Below are 17250 nucleotides of genomic sequence, written 5' to 3'. Positions count from 1 at the left end.
GTCTGTCATGAGAGTAAGAACCCTGGTAGAAACTGTCAGAGAAACTGCATGTGACCCTTCTGATCCAACCACAGAGGCTCTGGCATGGATGACTCTAAGGGGAGAGACAGTCTCTCTTCTCTATTCTCTTTCTCAATTCTGTCTTTTCCACTCTGTCTCTGTGTGTGACTGTCTCTATTCTTCTCCATCCACTGACTGCATATGTCCCGATCCAACAATAGAGGATCTAGCATGAAGAGGAGAGACTGACTCCATCCACTGACTGACTGACTGACTGACTGACTGACTGACTGACTGAGTAACTGACTGACTGACTATCTCTACCCGTCTGCTCATTGATCTTCAAAGCAACAGGGGACCACAGTTCCTCACCAACACCAGCTGGCTGGGGCTGATACGACACAGCTCACATTTCCCCTCCTCTGTCCCACTCCTTCACTCAACAGCTGCTTTTGAAGATTATGAGCTGCTGCTATTCAGTTTTTGTTTATGGTATTTTTGAGGGAGGGGTAATTCAGATTTCATCACATTCTTTGTTGTTTGGGATTTTACCAACCTGAATGGCCTGACATCTTTCATCTAGTAAAGAAAGGCTTAGTGGGAACTCTGAGGGGTATTTACATAAGATGCACTTATAGATATTCATAGATGAGGGCCATATTTCAAAACCATTGTTTTCAGCTATTCTATAAGCTTTAGTTGCCCCTCCATTGAAGTGCTTTCATACCATGAAATGCCAATAGGAGATTTGGCATAAGCAGATTACTTTAACGAACTCATGATGGTAATCTAGGGTTAATTCATTTCCCTGCATTTTAACCCTCCTCCCCCACACTCTGTGGCTTCAGTCCAGTGCAATCCAGAACGTGTGCGTGTGTGCGCGCGTGCGCCCACAAGACTGGCTTATCGTTAATTACTTCGAGCCACGCTACAAACTAGACCCCCCACCACCAGTACACAAGCCCACGGCTGGCATCACAACTGCCTCACTAACAGTGGACAGTAACAGTCTAACTGTCATTCTTTTGTCGTCTGCTGTACTACATGCTCATCCACTAGTGAGGTCATCCTGTCGAGAACCCAGGGGAGGGGTCCTCATGAGGACCCATGGCCTACACCAACAGAATGTTAACTTGAATGTTAAGTCTTCTTAGACTTATGGTGTGTCTGGTATGGTAAAATGGACCTCTTCACTTTTTCTAACAGTTGAACTGCTTGAGTTGTGTATGTCTAGATTCAACATATCCTATCTAGAATTTATTTAAATAGCCAGTGTAACTATATCTGGTGTTTGACTGGAAATCTAACCTGTACTGTGTACATGTATGCTTCAAATACCCCCTTCTCTAACCATGTCTTGTTCTGATGTACCTTCTTAGATAGATAGATAGAAAGATAGATAGGTACTTTATTGATCCCCGAGCGGAAATTAAGGCATTACAGCAGCTCACCTCACAAACAACAACAACAAAATAAAGTGACAATAGAATAAAAATAAAATAGACATCTGAAACATTATATACAGTAAGAACAGTCCAGTATGATTTAACATCCCCCAGCCTGACTCTAATCACCCCGATTGAGCCAGCCGGAAGAGGAGTTGTACAGTCTTATTGTGGCAGGCAGAAAAGATCTCCTATAGCGCTCCTTAGTGCAACGTGGTTGTAATAATCTGTTGCTGAAGGAGCTTCTCTGTTTTGCCACAGTGTCATGTAGGGGATGGGAGGGACTGTCCATGATGACCAGGAGTTGATGGGAAATGGTTGGGCTGGAGGAGGAGGAGAATGGAGGGGAGTTGTGAATGGAGTCAGAGGGGCTGGAGAGGGAGAGGGAAGGGAGAATGTACTGGATAGGACAAAGGGTTAGTGAGAGGTGTGAATGGGTCCAGACAGGGCAGGGGGAGGGGAGGGGGGCTGGTCCGGTAGCTGAGCAGGGCCGGAGGAGCTGAGGGGAGGAGAAGGAGAAGGAGGACGGAGTGGAGAGACGTTGGCGGAGCTGGGGGGAGGGAGACAATGTGCCCCTGAGTCATACCTGTTGAAGAACTGGTTCAACTCGTTGACCCTGACCAGATCTCCAGTCACTTGTGGGAGTTTTCACTTTTCTTATGAATGCCTCTTTGATTTCATAGTAAAGGCACACTTAACAGTACCTTCTTATTAAGTTATGACCAATTCTATCAGAAAGTATGATCAAAATAATATTTGCTTCTCACATTGAAAACACACGTTGAAAACGAGGTTGACTGTGAATATGGTGTAAATCTGTGTGTATGAGTATAGCCCCACCATGTGGTAAATTTATGTACTGATCCTTTGGGGGAGAACTAAAAACTACATTTCCCATTTTGGAAACAGAGCTACAGGAAGTACGTTTCAGTCTATCCGGTGTTTTCAAGGGCACAGGGCGAACTGCTGGTTGTAGTGGTCACATGCACGTGTAGTTACAAGTTTAACAGTGAATAAGTTATCAATATTATAATATAATAGACATGGACGGGTTTGGTTCCGATTTTTCAGCAGGTGGTGGGGCCGGTAAAATGGACACCGGCACGATCATGGAGCAAGTAAAGGTCCAGATTGCCGTGGCTAATGCGCAAGAGCTGTTGCAGGTAAATGGCTATAAGTTGCTAAGCAGCTACATTCATAACATCATTTTCCAGGAATTAGTTAGCTGCTAGCTTGCTAGTTCATTGACAAATCGAGTAGATGGGTAGCTAGCTGTGTGCCAGAGTTACAAGGAGTAACCCTGGCTGCTATTTAAGCAAGCTAGCTGCCTGGCTACTCTGCTGACCCCCCTATCTTGGTCCAGTGATTGCTTGAATGCTTTTGGTTGGTAATATTAGCTAGCTAACTTAGCTACCTGTCATTGTCAAGCCAACTCAGTTATACATTTGACAACTTCATGTGTACTGTCAACACATCCTCCAAATAGCTTGTCAGTCAGATGAGATGTTGAAGCTAGCTATGCAACACTGAAAGCTGTGCAACACTGTGACGTTGTAATTGTTGTGTTGTGTAACTGTGTCTTCTCTCTATTCTGTGTTTCAGAGAATGACGGACAAATGCTTCAAGAAGTGCATAGGCAAGCCTGGAGGCACGTTGGATAACTCTGAACAGGTATGCTGGTTGCAGATAGACGATACTCAGCTGTGTCTCTACACCTACATTGCTGTAATACAATAATGTAGTAGGGGTGTTACTGTTTAGATAGACTAGATGGGGGCATGAACGTGGAAATAATTAGATAACAGATTTGATCCGATTCATATTTATCAATATGCAAAATACTGTTATAACACTTGCTGACGATGATGATATGTTTTTCTTTGTGAATATAGAAATGCATTGCTATGTGCATGGATCGATATATGGATGCCTGGAATACTGTGTCCCGTGCCTACAACTCCAGACTACAGAGGGAGAGGGCACGCATCTGAATGTCATCCTCTTCTGCCAGCTGTTCCTTGGTTATGGCTAAACGTATGGCAGGGCAGAGGCAGCAAGTGCATGGGTGTGGCATACTCGAAGATCACACGCAAACTTCAGTGAAAACACCTCACAGGCGGGTCTGCAGAACCTGTGAATGCTAGCCATGAGATTCCCTAAGGACATTTTAATGGAGGTCTTTTTTTTTCTCTTTTTTTTCTTTTTTTACAGGGGCCATAAATGAATCATGTTCACAATGACAGATTCTCAAGAACTGTAATGTGTTTTTTCTGGTCTATAATGGCAGTGTCTCAATCACTCTGAACTAGTCTATTCGCTGTAACCGTCCCCCATCAAGTGCAGTGCCAGCCAACTGGCAGCCCATTCTTCAGTTTGTCACAAACTGTGTGTGTGTGTGTGTGTGTGTGTGTTTGAAACACAAGTGTTCCCTGAGGGTAGAGTTAAGGCTTCTTTTACCACCTCTCCTCTATAAACCTACTTTCTTTCATGTGGAAGAATTGAGGAACAACTTTTTGTTTTCAAACTTGTGAAGCCAGCACTCAAACCCGCTAAACAATCCTATATCAGAATACACGTAGAGAACAAAACTTTATTGTCCAATTTGTTTTCCAGTTGTCACACTATCTGCCTGCCACAGTAGTGGGTCTGTTTTAACAGGGTCTGCTGTGCGGTAGACTTCCTATTAAACCTTGCTCGCTTTGTTTGCTTGGTCCGTCAGATTACTGGGAACTACTTTCCTTCATTCATCCCTTTGACTTGTGTAAGCAGGTAAATAGAAATGTCCTGTGAACACTGTGAAACAGGTGTGCTGAAAGTACTCGGAGGTGTGTTTGTGACTGACTAGAAATATGTTTTTCACTGTTGAAAAGTAAATAAATTCCGCTGATCAACCGTTGGTATTGTTTGTTTTCTTATTTCTTATGAATGAATATATTTCGGTTATTGTATTTCTTGTAGCCTGAACTGCTTCAGTACAACGCTATGTACTGTAGCCATAAGGGAATTTGAGCTACTGTACACTACACTTTCATGCAAAACTCTTCACTGAAAAGCATCTGCTGTACGAATAACTGTCACAGATCTCAGCTTCGTCCAACATGTGACTGACTTGCATCAAATTGTTTACATACAAAATATGACAGGAAAGTCAATATAATGCCAATAGATTAAATATGTATATTTTTGGACCCCACAGAAATGTCAAATTACATTGTTATGTAAAGATGTGTTGCCTCAATAAATACTGTCAAATAAATACACAACTTCCCATGTAATTATGCATGTTGTAGTAAAATGTCCATAGAACACAGTTTTCCACATTGTTGTTTCAAGATGATGCTTCTCAGCCGGATCTTGTGGTTTCTACAGGTGGTGCCATGGCGGTGGAGTATTATAAAGCCCGTCATCCTTGACCAGCAGACCACAGTCAGAGTGGTGGGTGTAGAGTAGAAAACACAGTGTCCTGTGTGTATTGTTTTGTGTCTCTGTGACTGTCAATCCTATCCCGCCTCTCTTGTGGGACCTCAGAAAGGCAGGTATCTGGAAATCCACTCCCTGATGGCGGTCACTCGCACATACACCCCAGGAAAACCTGTCCGTCCACAGCCATGCCCCCAGCTAGTCACCCCGGCAACAAACCACTGGCCGGAGGGTTCGCGGCAGGTCAGGGGGCCTCCCGAGTCTCCCTGGGTTACAGAGCGAGAGAGAGAGAGAGAGAGAGAGGGAGAGAGAGAGACTACAGTCAGCAAGGCTTTGCTAAAGAGAATGTCATCTGGGTAGCTGAACACTGGATGCCTGAGACAGGAATGCGTTTGGGTTGACTTGGTTACATAAGCAGCTTAGAGGAGAGGAGGGTGAGAGGCAACGTGCAGTTTGGAAGAGGAAAATGTACTCTTGAGATAAGCATTGCCTGCTTAAGTGCAGCAGTGTCCTTCAATAAACAATCACTCAGGGTTTCTTTTCTCTTTCGAGAAACATTTGTAAATAGTATTTGAAGCGTGAGTGTTTTAAAAATAGAATCCACTTGTTTCAAAGGTAATTACGTGGAGGAAGTGTGCACTAGGGGGCTTTAGGCATCACACTACACGGCCGACCCGAACCGTATTGTGTTACATTACAGAAACCGTGGATGCCTAACCAGGCTAGCCCAGTAAAGCTTAGCTCTGCTCAGCTCAGTCCGGCTCTGTTGTGTGATTAGGACATTAGTGTCATTTAATTTCTCACCAGACAGGTGTCTTTGCCCCCCTCCATGAAGCCAGCACACATCATACTGGGGGTGAGGCCATTGCCGTATGAACTCTGGCAGTCTGACTGGTCAATGATGTTCACTGCTGCTTTCTGCAGCAGGTTGGTCAGTGAGCCTGTATGGGACAGAGACATTAATGAGGGTAGAGTAGATTCGATTCGATTCGATTCAATTAGATACAACTTTATTGTCCATCCAGGGAGGGAAATTTGTCTTTGTGTGTATTAGTCATATTGTCCTATTGTCCTTTATCATAATGAAGAGCATTGCAAAATTATACATACATCATTGTTTCTCCATTATGATTTTGTCTTCACATCTTTCTCATTAGAGTTCAGAGTACAACATGTTCTATTTGTATTAAAGAGGAAGCACACCGTGAAATAAGGAATCAAACATACATTGAGTACAGTTATTTCAATTAATGAAACACATCACATCACATCCTCGGCATAATGTACTGGAGCCTTCTACTCTGCTCACCTCCCTCCCTCACGGAGCCCCAGCCCATGATGTAGCACTCTGTGCTCTTCTGGAACCTGTGTACGAGCGAGGGGAGGCAGGCCGACTGGATGGTGTAAGAACTGGGTGCTGGCACTGCCAGCTCCAGAAGGGCCACGTCATAGTCCATGTTGGTCCCATTGAAGGCCGGGTGTCGGATGATCCTCTGGATGGGGATGACCAGAGCTCCCACCCCTGAGCGCAGCACGGAGCCCAGGCTCACTGACCAGGACGCAGGGTTGGAGTCACTAGGAGATACAGTAGATGACGATACAGTAGATGAGATACAGTAGATGAGATACAGTAGATGACGATACAGTAGATGAGATACAGTAGATGAGATACAGTAGAAGAGATGAGGGGACAGGGATAGAGGAGGTAGTTATGAGCAGGGATAATCTATATGCCTTTTAAAGAGGCTTTGGGATAAGAAGGTATTTTTAAAAAATCCCACTGAGATCAAGGTCTCTTTTATGAGGGAGCCCTGCATGCACATTATTTGCAACATTTACAAAAATACATTTTAAAACACAATCAGGAAAAACCATCACGTACAGTGCCCTGCGTAAGTAATGGGACAATGAAACACACGAGGAACCCGAGGACCCGAGGAACCTCAAGAGTTAACCAAGCCTGAGAAGGAGTTTGGTAACTTATGTTCTTATACTTCAATAATGAAGTGAGGTAAGCTGGGAGTTTATGCAGTAGGGTCTTGTACACAAAAAGGGAGTATTGGTGTGATGTACAGAACTTTAACGAGATCCAGCTGACATTTTGGTAAAAGATGCACCATGGGTATTAAAACTATCACCTGTGATAAAGCGAAGGGCCCTATGATAAATGGCATCCAAGCGGTTCATCACACATTGACTGCTTACAGCATCAGATTGTGTGTTCATTCATGAGTGAACGGACTATAACAGTGTATGGGCAGAATCCGTACTCTTCTGCATGCCCATTGATGTCAATGCGTGACTTATGCAAAACATACATCTTGTAGGCCCTACAGTGTATGAGGTGCAGACGGTCCTAGTGCAGCTTCACAGACTGTATAACAAACAGTGCTCGTACGTTTTGAAGCAGTGGGCAGCAGTCAGGAGCCATTTGCAGTGTATGAGTGTGGTGCCACAGCGATGCAGGCGCTGGTACTGTAGGCTGCCGATCCACGGCCACTCCCCCCTCCGTGCTGTCACTCCACCCACAATCCTCTGGGAGCCCACCGCCGGACGTACGCCACAGTCTGAGGAGAAAGAGCGCACTTTGACTCGAACTTTGAACTTTTAGAGCCGGTTTCAGACACAGGTGCCAGCTTACTCCTGGACTAGAAATCATGCTCAATTGAGGATCCCCGTTGAAGATGCTTTTTCAGATGCTCTGTGTGAGGGTATCTAGTCCTTAGTGCTTGCGATGATGATGATTCGATTCAATTCAAAACATTTGATTCATCCCACACGTGATAATTATGCTGGGTAGTACATGTGCATGAATTATATAATATGTATTGCTTCATATTTTGATAGATATGCCAGAGATTAACTCACCACAGTTTTTTTCATCAGCCTCATTTGAGCAGTCGATGACACCGTCACACTCTGGGTTGACCTTGCTGATGCATGTGCCAGCAGCACCACACTGGAAGTTCCCACTGCAGTTCGCAGCTGCCAGGAAAATACAATGATTGGCATGGATTTGAACCTAGCTAACAGTTTAAGAGGATTTCCAAGGCACAGATTGAGCCTTTTAGTCTAGGACTAGTCTTAAACTAGGTCCGGGAAAGCATCGTTTACAGTTAGAGGATTTAGTATGGTGAGACAAAATTAGACACCAATGTATAATGTATAAAATAACTTCTACAAAGTCTATTGATTTGTGTCACCCATAAAAGCATGCATTAAAAAATTAAATCCACCAGTGGGACTGTCAAACCTTAACTTTCTAACAAGATATGTCTTCCCTTAATGTGTTCTACATTACCAGGTAGGAGTGGAGGCGCAGCAGCCATTGTTCTGGGTGTGAGGGGGCCCACTGCTGGCGTGGTAACTGGCACAGTTGGCACGTAGAGGGGATGAACCAGTCCGGGGTTAGTGTGGCTGAGGATCCAGTTACGGAGCTTGGTGACGCGGGAGTAGACTCCCGGTCTATTGATCTGAGCACAGCCCACACCCCAGCTCACAACCCCAGCTAGGAAGAACCTTCCTGGGGCCTCCTCACACACAAGGGGCCCTCCAGAGTCTCCCTGGAGGATGACAGCAATATCAATGAGCCCACAATGTTTTGGACAACACAAGAGCCGATGTGCAAATTGAGACTCTGGGTCCATATTCACACAACAAAAGAAGGAAAGGAAATACTGTTATGGAATCACTCTCGTGATGAGTAGCCCTGTCTGACAAATACATACACCGTCAGAAATGGATGTCCTCTTGGTAGACGTTTGGGTCTTCCACACGGAAATTACAGGTTTGAGCCCCGCCCGTGATGCAGGCACATACAGTATCTCTCTTACAGTCTTACCTGACAGGAGTCCACCTTGCCCTGTAGGAAGCCAGCACACATCATGTTTTGGGTGACGGCTCCTCTGTAGACGGAAGACTTGTTGCACACCTTGGAGTCAATGATCTTCACAACTGCCTTCTGCAGCGAAGGAGGCACATCAACTACAGAAGACAGAGGAGAAGGCCATTACGATAAGCACAGCTGTTTAATAGCAAGATGTTTGATAGGGTAAAGCAGAGTATGTCTGAGGGCTGATGAAGGATGTGGTAACACATGATGTGTTGGAGAGAACAGTAAACACAAAATACTACTAAAAGCTTTACTTTTGTGTGTGATTAAGCCTACATTAGGGTTAGGGTTAGGTATCATGTCTATTCAGACAGGCTCACTGTTGAACTGGCTGAGAGCCCCCCAGCCAGACACCACACAGTTCTGTCCTGGGCTGAAGACGTGTGAAGAGGAGGGCAGACAGACAGGCTGGATGTAGGGGTTAAAGGTCAGGGGGGTCTCCAGCTCCAGCACGGTCACATCATTATCCGTGGTCAGGGAGTTGTAGTCAGGGGACACCACCAGGGACTTGATGTTGATAGTGGTGGCTTCCGACTGTTCTCCACTCACCAGGTTGGCCCCGACCATGGCTGTCCACTCTTTAGGGTCATTGAACCTAGAGAGAGGGAGTAGAGAGACAAACTGGCATCATCACTCCTAACCCCTCCACCGTGATAGACAACAATCAAGTCATCTATTTACTTCAAACAGACTGAAGGTGCAATGACCCTAAGTCGACACTCTACAATACAACTGACACAGTACACACAATAGCGAAGTTAAGGTCAGTAGTAGCAATCCTACCTCTCGAAGCAGTGTGCAGCACTGACAAGCCAGCGGCTGCTGATGATGGAGGCTCCACAAGTGTGACGTCCGTGGAGCTTCAGGCTGACCTGCCAGGGCAGTTCCCCCGGACGTGCGTCCTCTCCCCCCACCACACGACTGCCCATGGCAGGGCGGGTCCCACAGGCTGCATGGGGACCACAGCAGATTATAGGAACGTATACCTTGTAGAAATGTTGTATTTTGGTGTCATTGTGTAATTTGTTTAACGTTGGTAGCTAGCTATAAATCTTGTTTTACAGTGATGTAGCTTACTGGACAATTTAGATTGAGAGAGCATAAAACTTCTCTATTACAGTACATGAACATGTGACTAGAAATGTACATAACAATTACGAGAGCTGAAATAAATGGATGCATAGAGATATATAGTATGTATTCTTTAGAGATAGATAGAGATATATAGTATGTATGCTTTAGAGATATATAGTATGTATGCTTTAGAGATAGATAGAGATATACAGTACGTATGCTTTAGAGATAGATAGAGATATATAGTATGTATGCTTTAGAGATAGATAGAGATATACAGTACGTATGCTTTAGAGATAGATAGATATAGACAGAGATAGAGACAGTATATCTTTATGTGGTAGTAGAAGTACACTTACAGCAGCGGGCTTCATCAGACCCGTCTGCACAGTCAGGTATGAAGTCACACTCAGGGTTGGCCTTGGTGACGCACTCCCCATTGTCACAGGTGAATGTCCTGTCAGGACAAATGGCTGGAAGGAGGCGGTATTTTATGGTCAGGTAGACAGGAATAAACAGTATCACATGGTCAGATAGACAGGAAGAAACAGTATCATATGGTCAGATAGACAGGAAGAAACAGTATCACATGGTCAGATACACAGGAAAAAACAGTATCATATGGTCAGATAGACAGGAAGAAACAGTATCACATGGTCAGATACACAGGAAAAAACAGTATCATATGGTCAGATAGACAGGAAGAAACAGTATCACATGGTCAATACACAGGAAAAAACTGTATCATATGGTCAGGTAGACAGGAAGAAACAGTATCACATGGTCAATACACAGGAAAAAACTGTATCATATGGTCAGGTAGACAGGTGGTTCAGTATCATATGGTCAGATAGACAGGTAGAGAAACACCTGACCCACTTGCTCTCTCAGAACAATCCATGTTTGGGTAAAAATACATCAGATAAGAAAAGATAGACCTTAGATAAGATGGTCTCACCCATCTCACCTCCAATGGTGTAGAATGACTTCCCACTGGCCCCTGGGGAGAGAGGGAGAAAACTGAAGGAGAGATACTTACAAACTTATACTTATAAGGCTATGTGATGGAGCATTTGAGTGTATGGTTCCTCTTCTACTGCCCCACACTTGTATGTAAGCTACCTGAATATTCTATCATCAAACAGATACATAGAGATGATACCCAGTAAGATGATAGCGCTGATCTCTCCAAACTCTGGCACCTCCAGGACCTTCCCATGCAGCATTGAGTTAAGTCCCACCCTCAGAAGGTCCACAATAAAGTTATCAGAGTACTGCTGGACCTTCGCCACCCTGAAGACCAGGCGAAACGTGGCCATCACATTCCCATTGATGTTACTGAAAATTGAGAAATGTTGTTAGAAATCTGATGTTTGTACTGTGTGTCTTTTTGATATAATGTATCTTCTTTATGTTGCCTGTACTGTTATCCAATACACTTTATTTGCACATCCTGTGTAATTGATTTGAGTGTCAAGGTACCTCATGGGAAAAATAAAGTTATTTTAATTTGAATCATATCGTTAAACACATATGTGACTGTGTCTTGTCTTTCTATGAACTCTGACTGCATTGCTGTGGTTCGTGCTGTGGTTCGTGCTGTGGTTTGTGTTTACTTACCCATAGGCAACAATATTACAGTCAATGTAGTGATGAGCTATAGACGAGGCAATGAAGACATTCCTGATCTGCAAGTGGAGGGTTATAAAGCGGACTAGAGCTGTATGAGCTGTCATTGGTAGACAGAAACAAAAGTACAGTACATTTGTATTCAAAACACGGAAGACTAGGTGTAATAGATCAGCATCATCTGACTAGAAATTTGACATGACATATGTATGCCCCATGACTCCACAGTGCAGTCTTTTGAACATTTGTATTCGAAACACAACACATCTCAATCAATAAATAACGTCTGGTAAGCAATATGTGATATGATGACATCATCCGGCCCCTCAGCCTCAGTGCGGTCAGAGATTTACATTCAAAACATATACATGACACGGCAGCTTGAGTGCAGTCAGCTCCTCCTACCTTAGTGTTCAGAGTGGAGGAGAGGACGATAGAGAAGGCTGAGGTCTCATCTTGTAGATCAGCCTCATATTTGAGACCCTTCAGCTCCACAGTCTCCATGAAGTAATGCTGCTCCTGCACCAAGAACGCTAACAATGCCAGACAAGAACACGTGTTAGTACTGGGTGGGATTGACAGAATGGCTTATAACTGTATTCAGAGGTGTTATAGCGCTATTTTGAGGTGGTACTATTGGCAAGATTTAGCATGTATGTCCTCTATTAGAGTAATATGATATAATATAATTGAATATAACACAACATAATGAAATAGAATAGAATAGAATAGAATATTTTCTGTGGGGGAACTTCCATATTTCATATGATATCACATTGTTTAAATGTGCATGTAAATGCCTCTGGGTGCAATAAGCATGAGGTTACATGACTCACCGATCAGCAGGCCTACACACACCCCGATGATGAGGAAGATGAGGAGGAAGGCTAGGATGACGCTCTTGCAGCAGGCAGAGTTGGAGGGAGCAGAAGAGGGCTCGGTCGGTGACCACTGTTCACGGTCCTTCTTCGCCTCCATGGTGGCTTCAGACACACATCACACTGGTCATTCCACTGGCTGCAGGTAGAATGTCCAAAGAGGGAATGCATTGTGTGGGAAATGGGAAATGATTTGGGTACACAAAAGTCTCACTAAATCAGACTCTCCATGAGATTCTGGGTTCTGAGATTAGGCACACAAGGAACCCAAAAGAACAAAAGATGGAAGAGCAGTCATGCTTCCTGTACACCCAAAAGAGCATTTACTTATCTCAACATCTAATGAGGGACATCGAGGTACACAATAAAGAACGATATTGAGAGTTAATATTGTAAATTATGATACGAGAGGATGGAAACAACCGCTACCTTTAGAATAAATGTCCCTAACAAAAAGCTTGTGGTCTATTGTTGACGAGATAGCATGTCATATGAACATAGCTAAGTCTTCAATGTATCTTCTTTCTTTAAAGGTCGTCTCACCTGAGGGGACACAGTTAATACCATGACAGTGGATAATTTTACACACTTATCAAATTCAACAATGATGGGTGCGGCTTTGAGGAGAAAAGAGAGGCCCCTAAGTCTTCCATCTAATGTTCATCCATCAATGGGAAATATTGCATGGATCATGGAACCATGGAAACAAACATAATATCCCACTCAACATGGACATGAACAAACAATCACAATCGGGAAGAAAAAAATCTGTGTTTTATTAGACATGATGCATCAAACTTAATACAGTATATTACTGAAAAAGTGTAACAACATTTAATGCTTTACGCACAGGCTATGATTTGTCTGTTTGTGAAAAGGCATTTTGGAGCAAGGTGCTGGAAGCGCAACGTAGCGTGATAGGCGCGCGTAAAGCAAATGTAATGTAAAAAACATAACAGAGGTAAGTTGCTACTTAGCATTCATTGCTTGGAAATATGGAGATAAATAAATAGTAGTTTCCAGATAATGATCCTCTAACACTAATTGTGAGATTAGGACCTAGTTAAATATACATCTGGAAACGATTTGGCACTTTTACGCAGAGTTACTGCGATTCTTTTTCTGCCATTCTTCAATTAAAAAATGTCCAGCCTGAGAAACACCCTTTTCTGGTGGTAAAACGAGTACAAGAAAAGTATTTATAGTTTAAAGTCTTTCACAACTCACCGGTCACGTCTCCGATGTCTCACGCTGACATTCACAATGCGCTTTTCAAAGATGGTTCAAGAGATAGCCTTCATGGAGGCTAAAGAAGGCAACAGGTACAGCTAGAGATCCGCTATTTGTTCCACCTGCGGATGGGCGTGAAGGATGAAAAAATCACCTTCAGTACAGGTACTCGCCTTCACAAATCCCCTGACTACCCCCTCCCACCGGCCATGATCCCACCTAGAGCTCTACAGGCGTTTCAGGGATGCACCCGTGTGTGCATAGGCTTGAGTTTGACTTTACACAGTGTGTGCCCTCACGGTGTAATAATAATCTCCAGGTGAAATGAACACATTGGGAACTCCCAAATGTGCACAAGTACACTTTTCACTCAATTCAGAAGGAACGAGGGGGAAATAATAATTTAAAAACATCCAACACACATTTAGATTCAGATACTAACTAAAGCCTCTCTCACACCTTGCAGTTCACGAGTAATGACCACAGTGCTTAAGTGCCTTAATTTTCCTTTATTACAACCGTTGATTTAGCATGCTCTATTGACATAGTAAAACACTTTATAGGCAATGGAGGAGGGGAGCCCTGGAATTCATTTTAACTTTTGGCTTGATGCCTGGTGCTCACTGCTCTTGGCAGATCTCTCGGCTTCTTTTACAAGGATTACAGTCTCTGGCCAACTTCCCTTATCAGTTCTGGTTACAGTACTTGCTGCCTTTAGACCACTTCTACTGTGCCATTCAATCCACTATTTAAGATGAAAGGAAGAGGGGCTGTGATATGTATGTGAAGCAGGTAACCTGTACATTTAAGAATTAATATCCCTCTCCGTTGAGTTGACCGAATACATTACTCTACTTCAGATGTGGCAGCGGAACACAATTGTTTGCACAATGGTAACGCTTCTATAACAACAACTCACAAACTGTGTGTCTTGTCTCATGGGTAATAGACTACTGGTGCCTTATGATAACCCTTTAATTCCCTAGTATAGCTTATTATAACAACACTCAGCTGAACAACGCATTGGCCTAATCATTACAAAGGGTATGATGTGCCCAGACCAAATAGGTTGAATGTCACCCAAAGCATCCCAACAAAAGCTTAGCAGTTTACATTATTCCCTCACCCTCCCTTGAGTGGTTCTAGGCAGATGCTGTTAAAGCTACAAGTGTCTCTTTGTGTGTGTGTGTGTCAACAGGCTTGAATAGCTTATCTACACACACACGCACGCACACACACACACACACACACACACACACACACACTCCCTACAACAGCTGAGAATAAGAGCCTGTAGATCACAATCAACCAGCCTCTCTTCCGAAGATGAAAAGAGCAGTTCAGCCTCCACTCTTCAGCTATAAATGTTACACTATACTATAGCTACCAGCCCTCCACAATGTTGTCTTTAAGCCAATTCAGCTTGGCACGCCATGAGCTACAATACATGGAATGCAAAAAGCATCCTTCTTTTTCAAAAACGTAATTCGAAGTGTGAGTCTAATGCTTATATATACTGTAAGAATAAAACTACAGGCTCCTAATTATTAGATTTATATAGTCAATGCATCAAGCAAGGAGATAGCCTACACAGTTCTGATCAGTGTCAGACCATCACTGTGGACATAGGAAATTAATTAATTATATATTCACAGTACAACTAATAAACTCATACAAGTGTGAAGTTTTTAATTGGCAGTGGTCATGGAGGTAGTCTCAGACTCTCAGGTACTCCCCACCCACCCCCTGCCCTACCCCAAATGTAAGCTACTTTAGATGTGTGAAATACTGCCATCTAGCCCCCATGGAAGCCAACAATTGTCTGATGGTCTATACAAAATATATGGTAGATGTGGTAGATGTAGTGCAGTGGATGGAGAAAGAAAAACCAGGAAATGGAGATTTATGAATATTCAGTTGAATTTTCTTATTAAAACAACAAACTATGAAAAACTATATTTTGCTTTACTCAAGATGCTCTTTTTCCAGATAAAATATAAATTAAACTGTTGGCACACACTGGGCTTGTTCACTGAATCCCTGTAATGGTCCAACTGCAACTAAAATTCAACATTTGTACAACACAAACAGAAACAAAAAGTGCAAATGCGTTTTTCTGCTCAATCTACATGGCATGCCTGGCATAATACAGAAATGTGCCTTTTCCTATGTACATTACTACAGAGACAATGTTACATGTTTGTAGACTGACCACAACAATTGGTCACTTGAAACTAAAAACTGCAAATATTCCCCATGTGACATCAAGGGTATCAAAGTGCCGTAGTTAAGTTCTACGAGCACATCTCAATTGTCTGAAGTGGACTCCTCTACTTGTCTACTTATACGCAATAATATGGAGAAAACTAAAAAACTAGACATTTAAAAGCCAATTTTCAGCAGTCGTCCACCATTTCACTCCCACCAGTCCCATCTTCTCAGACCAGTGCAGGTGTAAGAGAGTGGACAAGAAGAGGAGGCCACTTTAGATGATTGAGATGCAGCCTCTAGGTGTGCATGTTGCTGTAGAGATGAACAGGGCTCCTCCCCGCTAGCCGTCCTGCTGCTGGACAAAGGGGTTGGGAATGGCCTCCATGCCTTCCTGAGGGCAGATGAGCACCACAGATGTCCCTCTGCAGACCACCAGACCCAGCTGTCGTGTATCCTCTGTCAGCTTGAACTGGTCATCTGGGTCTGGAAGGGGGAAAATAGAGGACATAGGGAGGTTATAAATAAAAATAAAAATGCCTTTCCCACATTATAGCCGACATTATAATGCTTAAGGCTGCTTCATAAAGTGCTGTGTCTTTAGGAGAACCTTATTGTGCTATTGATGTCTGGTCTTACCACGCATGTATTCAATGGTGCCATCCAACACCAGGTTCAATAGAGGATCGAAGCCTTTCAGGACACCACTGGCTGTGAAGGAAGACAGAGCTAGTCAGTGATGGATGAACACAGTGACTATTTTATCTACAATGATTCTATTCGAACCAATTATAATGGAATAACATTAGCTTGTTAACTACAGAAAATATTGCACACTCAGGGTGGTAGTGTAAAGATGGGGTTTACACCAGTTTTAACTGGCTAGTATTAAGAAACATGCACTGTAGCCTTATCTAAATACCTTCTCGTCCCCCCTGAAATTTCACTCGGATTGGTTTGTCTATGTATTTTGATAGGTCGAATATGCTCTCTTTCTTCTTCTTGTCTTTATCCTAAAGATTAAAAGGATAACGAGTCGTTCGTCAATAATGTCATGTGGGGATTTGACAGATGATATAGCTAGCTACGGAGCTCCTACCTATCTGATAACAATGTCAACAACATTACATTACATAGCCAGCAGTTGTGTGAACTCTCACTGCTTGCTGTGAGTCTCTGCATTGTTATTGTATGCCACATGTTTTGATGAAAATACGGTGACGACCCCATTACAAAAGTTATCGATCACACAGATATAACTCTCTTTACGGTATACATTTCATTCATGGGAAACGAAGAAAATACGAACTTACGGCCATGTTTGCAGAATACGGAAGTTCAACTTTGACTTGCTGTCATTGAGGGCAGTCCTCCAATCACATAATTCGATTTTAATATAGCCATGAAAACTTCATTATACCATTGCAGTTTATTGCGTATGGACTCTAATTCCACAGAAAATAGTATTATTTCT

General features: G+C 43.2%; 3 protein-coding genes across 3 annotated transcripts; 1 reads left to right on the top strand and 2 right to left on the bottom strand.

Moving 5' to 3' along the window:
* The first annotated feature begins 2397 nt into the window (after positions 1-2397).
* On the top strand, positions 2398-4341 carry timm13 (translocase of inner mitochondrial membrane 13 homolog (yeast)). Its single transcript, XM_083672114.1, has 3 exons — positions 2398-2608; positions 3048-3116; positions 3338-4341. Exons 1-3 carry the CDS (start codon positions 2489-2491, stop codon positions 3434-3436), a joined length of 288 nt encoding a protein of 95 aa, XP_083528240.1. The 5' UTR covers positions 2398-2488; the 3' UTR covers positions 3437-4341.
* A 628-nt stretch (positions 4342-4969) lies between these two features.
* Positions 4970-12438, bottom strand: tmprss9 (transmembrane serine protease 9; the record flags this gene model as incomplete). The annotated part of the gene is made up of 15 exons (XM_083671563.1): positions 4970-5131; positions 5670-5806; positions 6175-6440; positions 7264-7432; positions 7734-7850; positions 8167-8428; positions 8707-8849; positions 9078-9352; positions 9541-9706; positions 10191-10304; positions 10790-10831; positions 10994-11169; positions 11452-11519; positions 11866-11993; positions 12297-12438. 15 exons carry the CDS (start codon positions 12436-12438, stop codon positions 4970-4972), a joined length of 2367 nt encoding a protein of 788 aa, XP_083527689.1.
* A 3028-nt stretch (positions 12439-15466) lies between these two features.
* lsm7 (LSM7 homolog, U6 small nuclear RNA and mRNA degradation associated) lies at positions 15467-17098 on the bottom strand. Its single transcript, XM_083671033.1, has 4 exons — positions 17090-17098; positions 16699-16789; positions 16416-16487; positions 15467-16262 (listed from the first exon to the last, which is right to left on the bottom strand). The coding sequence occupies exons 1-4, from the start codon at positions 17093-17095 to the stop codon at positions 16120-16122; spliced, it is 312 nt and encodes a 103-aa protein (XP_083527159.1). The 5' UTR covers positions 17096-17098; the 3' UTR covers positions 15467-16119.
* Positions 17099-17250: the final 152 nt, after the last annotated feature.

This window comes from Argentina silus (assembly GCF_951799395.1).
Source record: "Argentina silus genome assembly, chromosome: 6".
Lineage (NCBI taxonomy): Eukaryota > Metazoa > Chordata > Actinopteri > Argentiniformes > Argentinidae > Argentina > Argentina silus.
Note: the sequence above shows the minus strand (reverse complement) of the source record. Positions and strands in the feature narration are given on the sequence as shown.

What these genes read in the sequence shown, in the direction of transcription:
- timm13 (XM_083672114.1), top strand. Translation starts at nt 2,489, where the DNA reads ATGGACGGGTTTGGTTCCGATTTTTCAGCAGGTGGTGGGGCCGGTAAA. An exon ending in ATGCGCAAGAGCTGTTGCAG is followed by an intron (nt 2,609 to 3,047) that starts GTAAATGGCTAT and finishes TCTGTGTTTCAG; the next exon opens with AGAATGACGGACAAATGCTT. An exon ending in CGTTGGATAACTCTGAACAG is followed by an intron (nt 3,117 to 3,337) that starts GTATGCTGGTTG and finishes TTGTGAATATAG; the next exon opens with AAATGCATTGCTATGTGCAT.
- lsm7 (XM_083671033.1), bottom strand. An exon ending in ATTTCAGGGGGGACGAGAAG is followed by an intron (nt 16,488 to 16,698) that starts GTATTTAGATAA and finishes CTTCCTTCACAG; the next exon opens with CCAGTGGTGTCCTGAAAGGC. An exon ending in CACCATTGAATACATGCGTG is followed by an intron (nt 16,263 to 16,415) that starts GTAAGACCAGAC and finishes TCCCCCTTCCAG; the next exon opens with ACCCAGATGACCAGTTCAAG.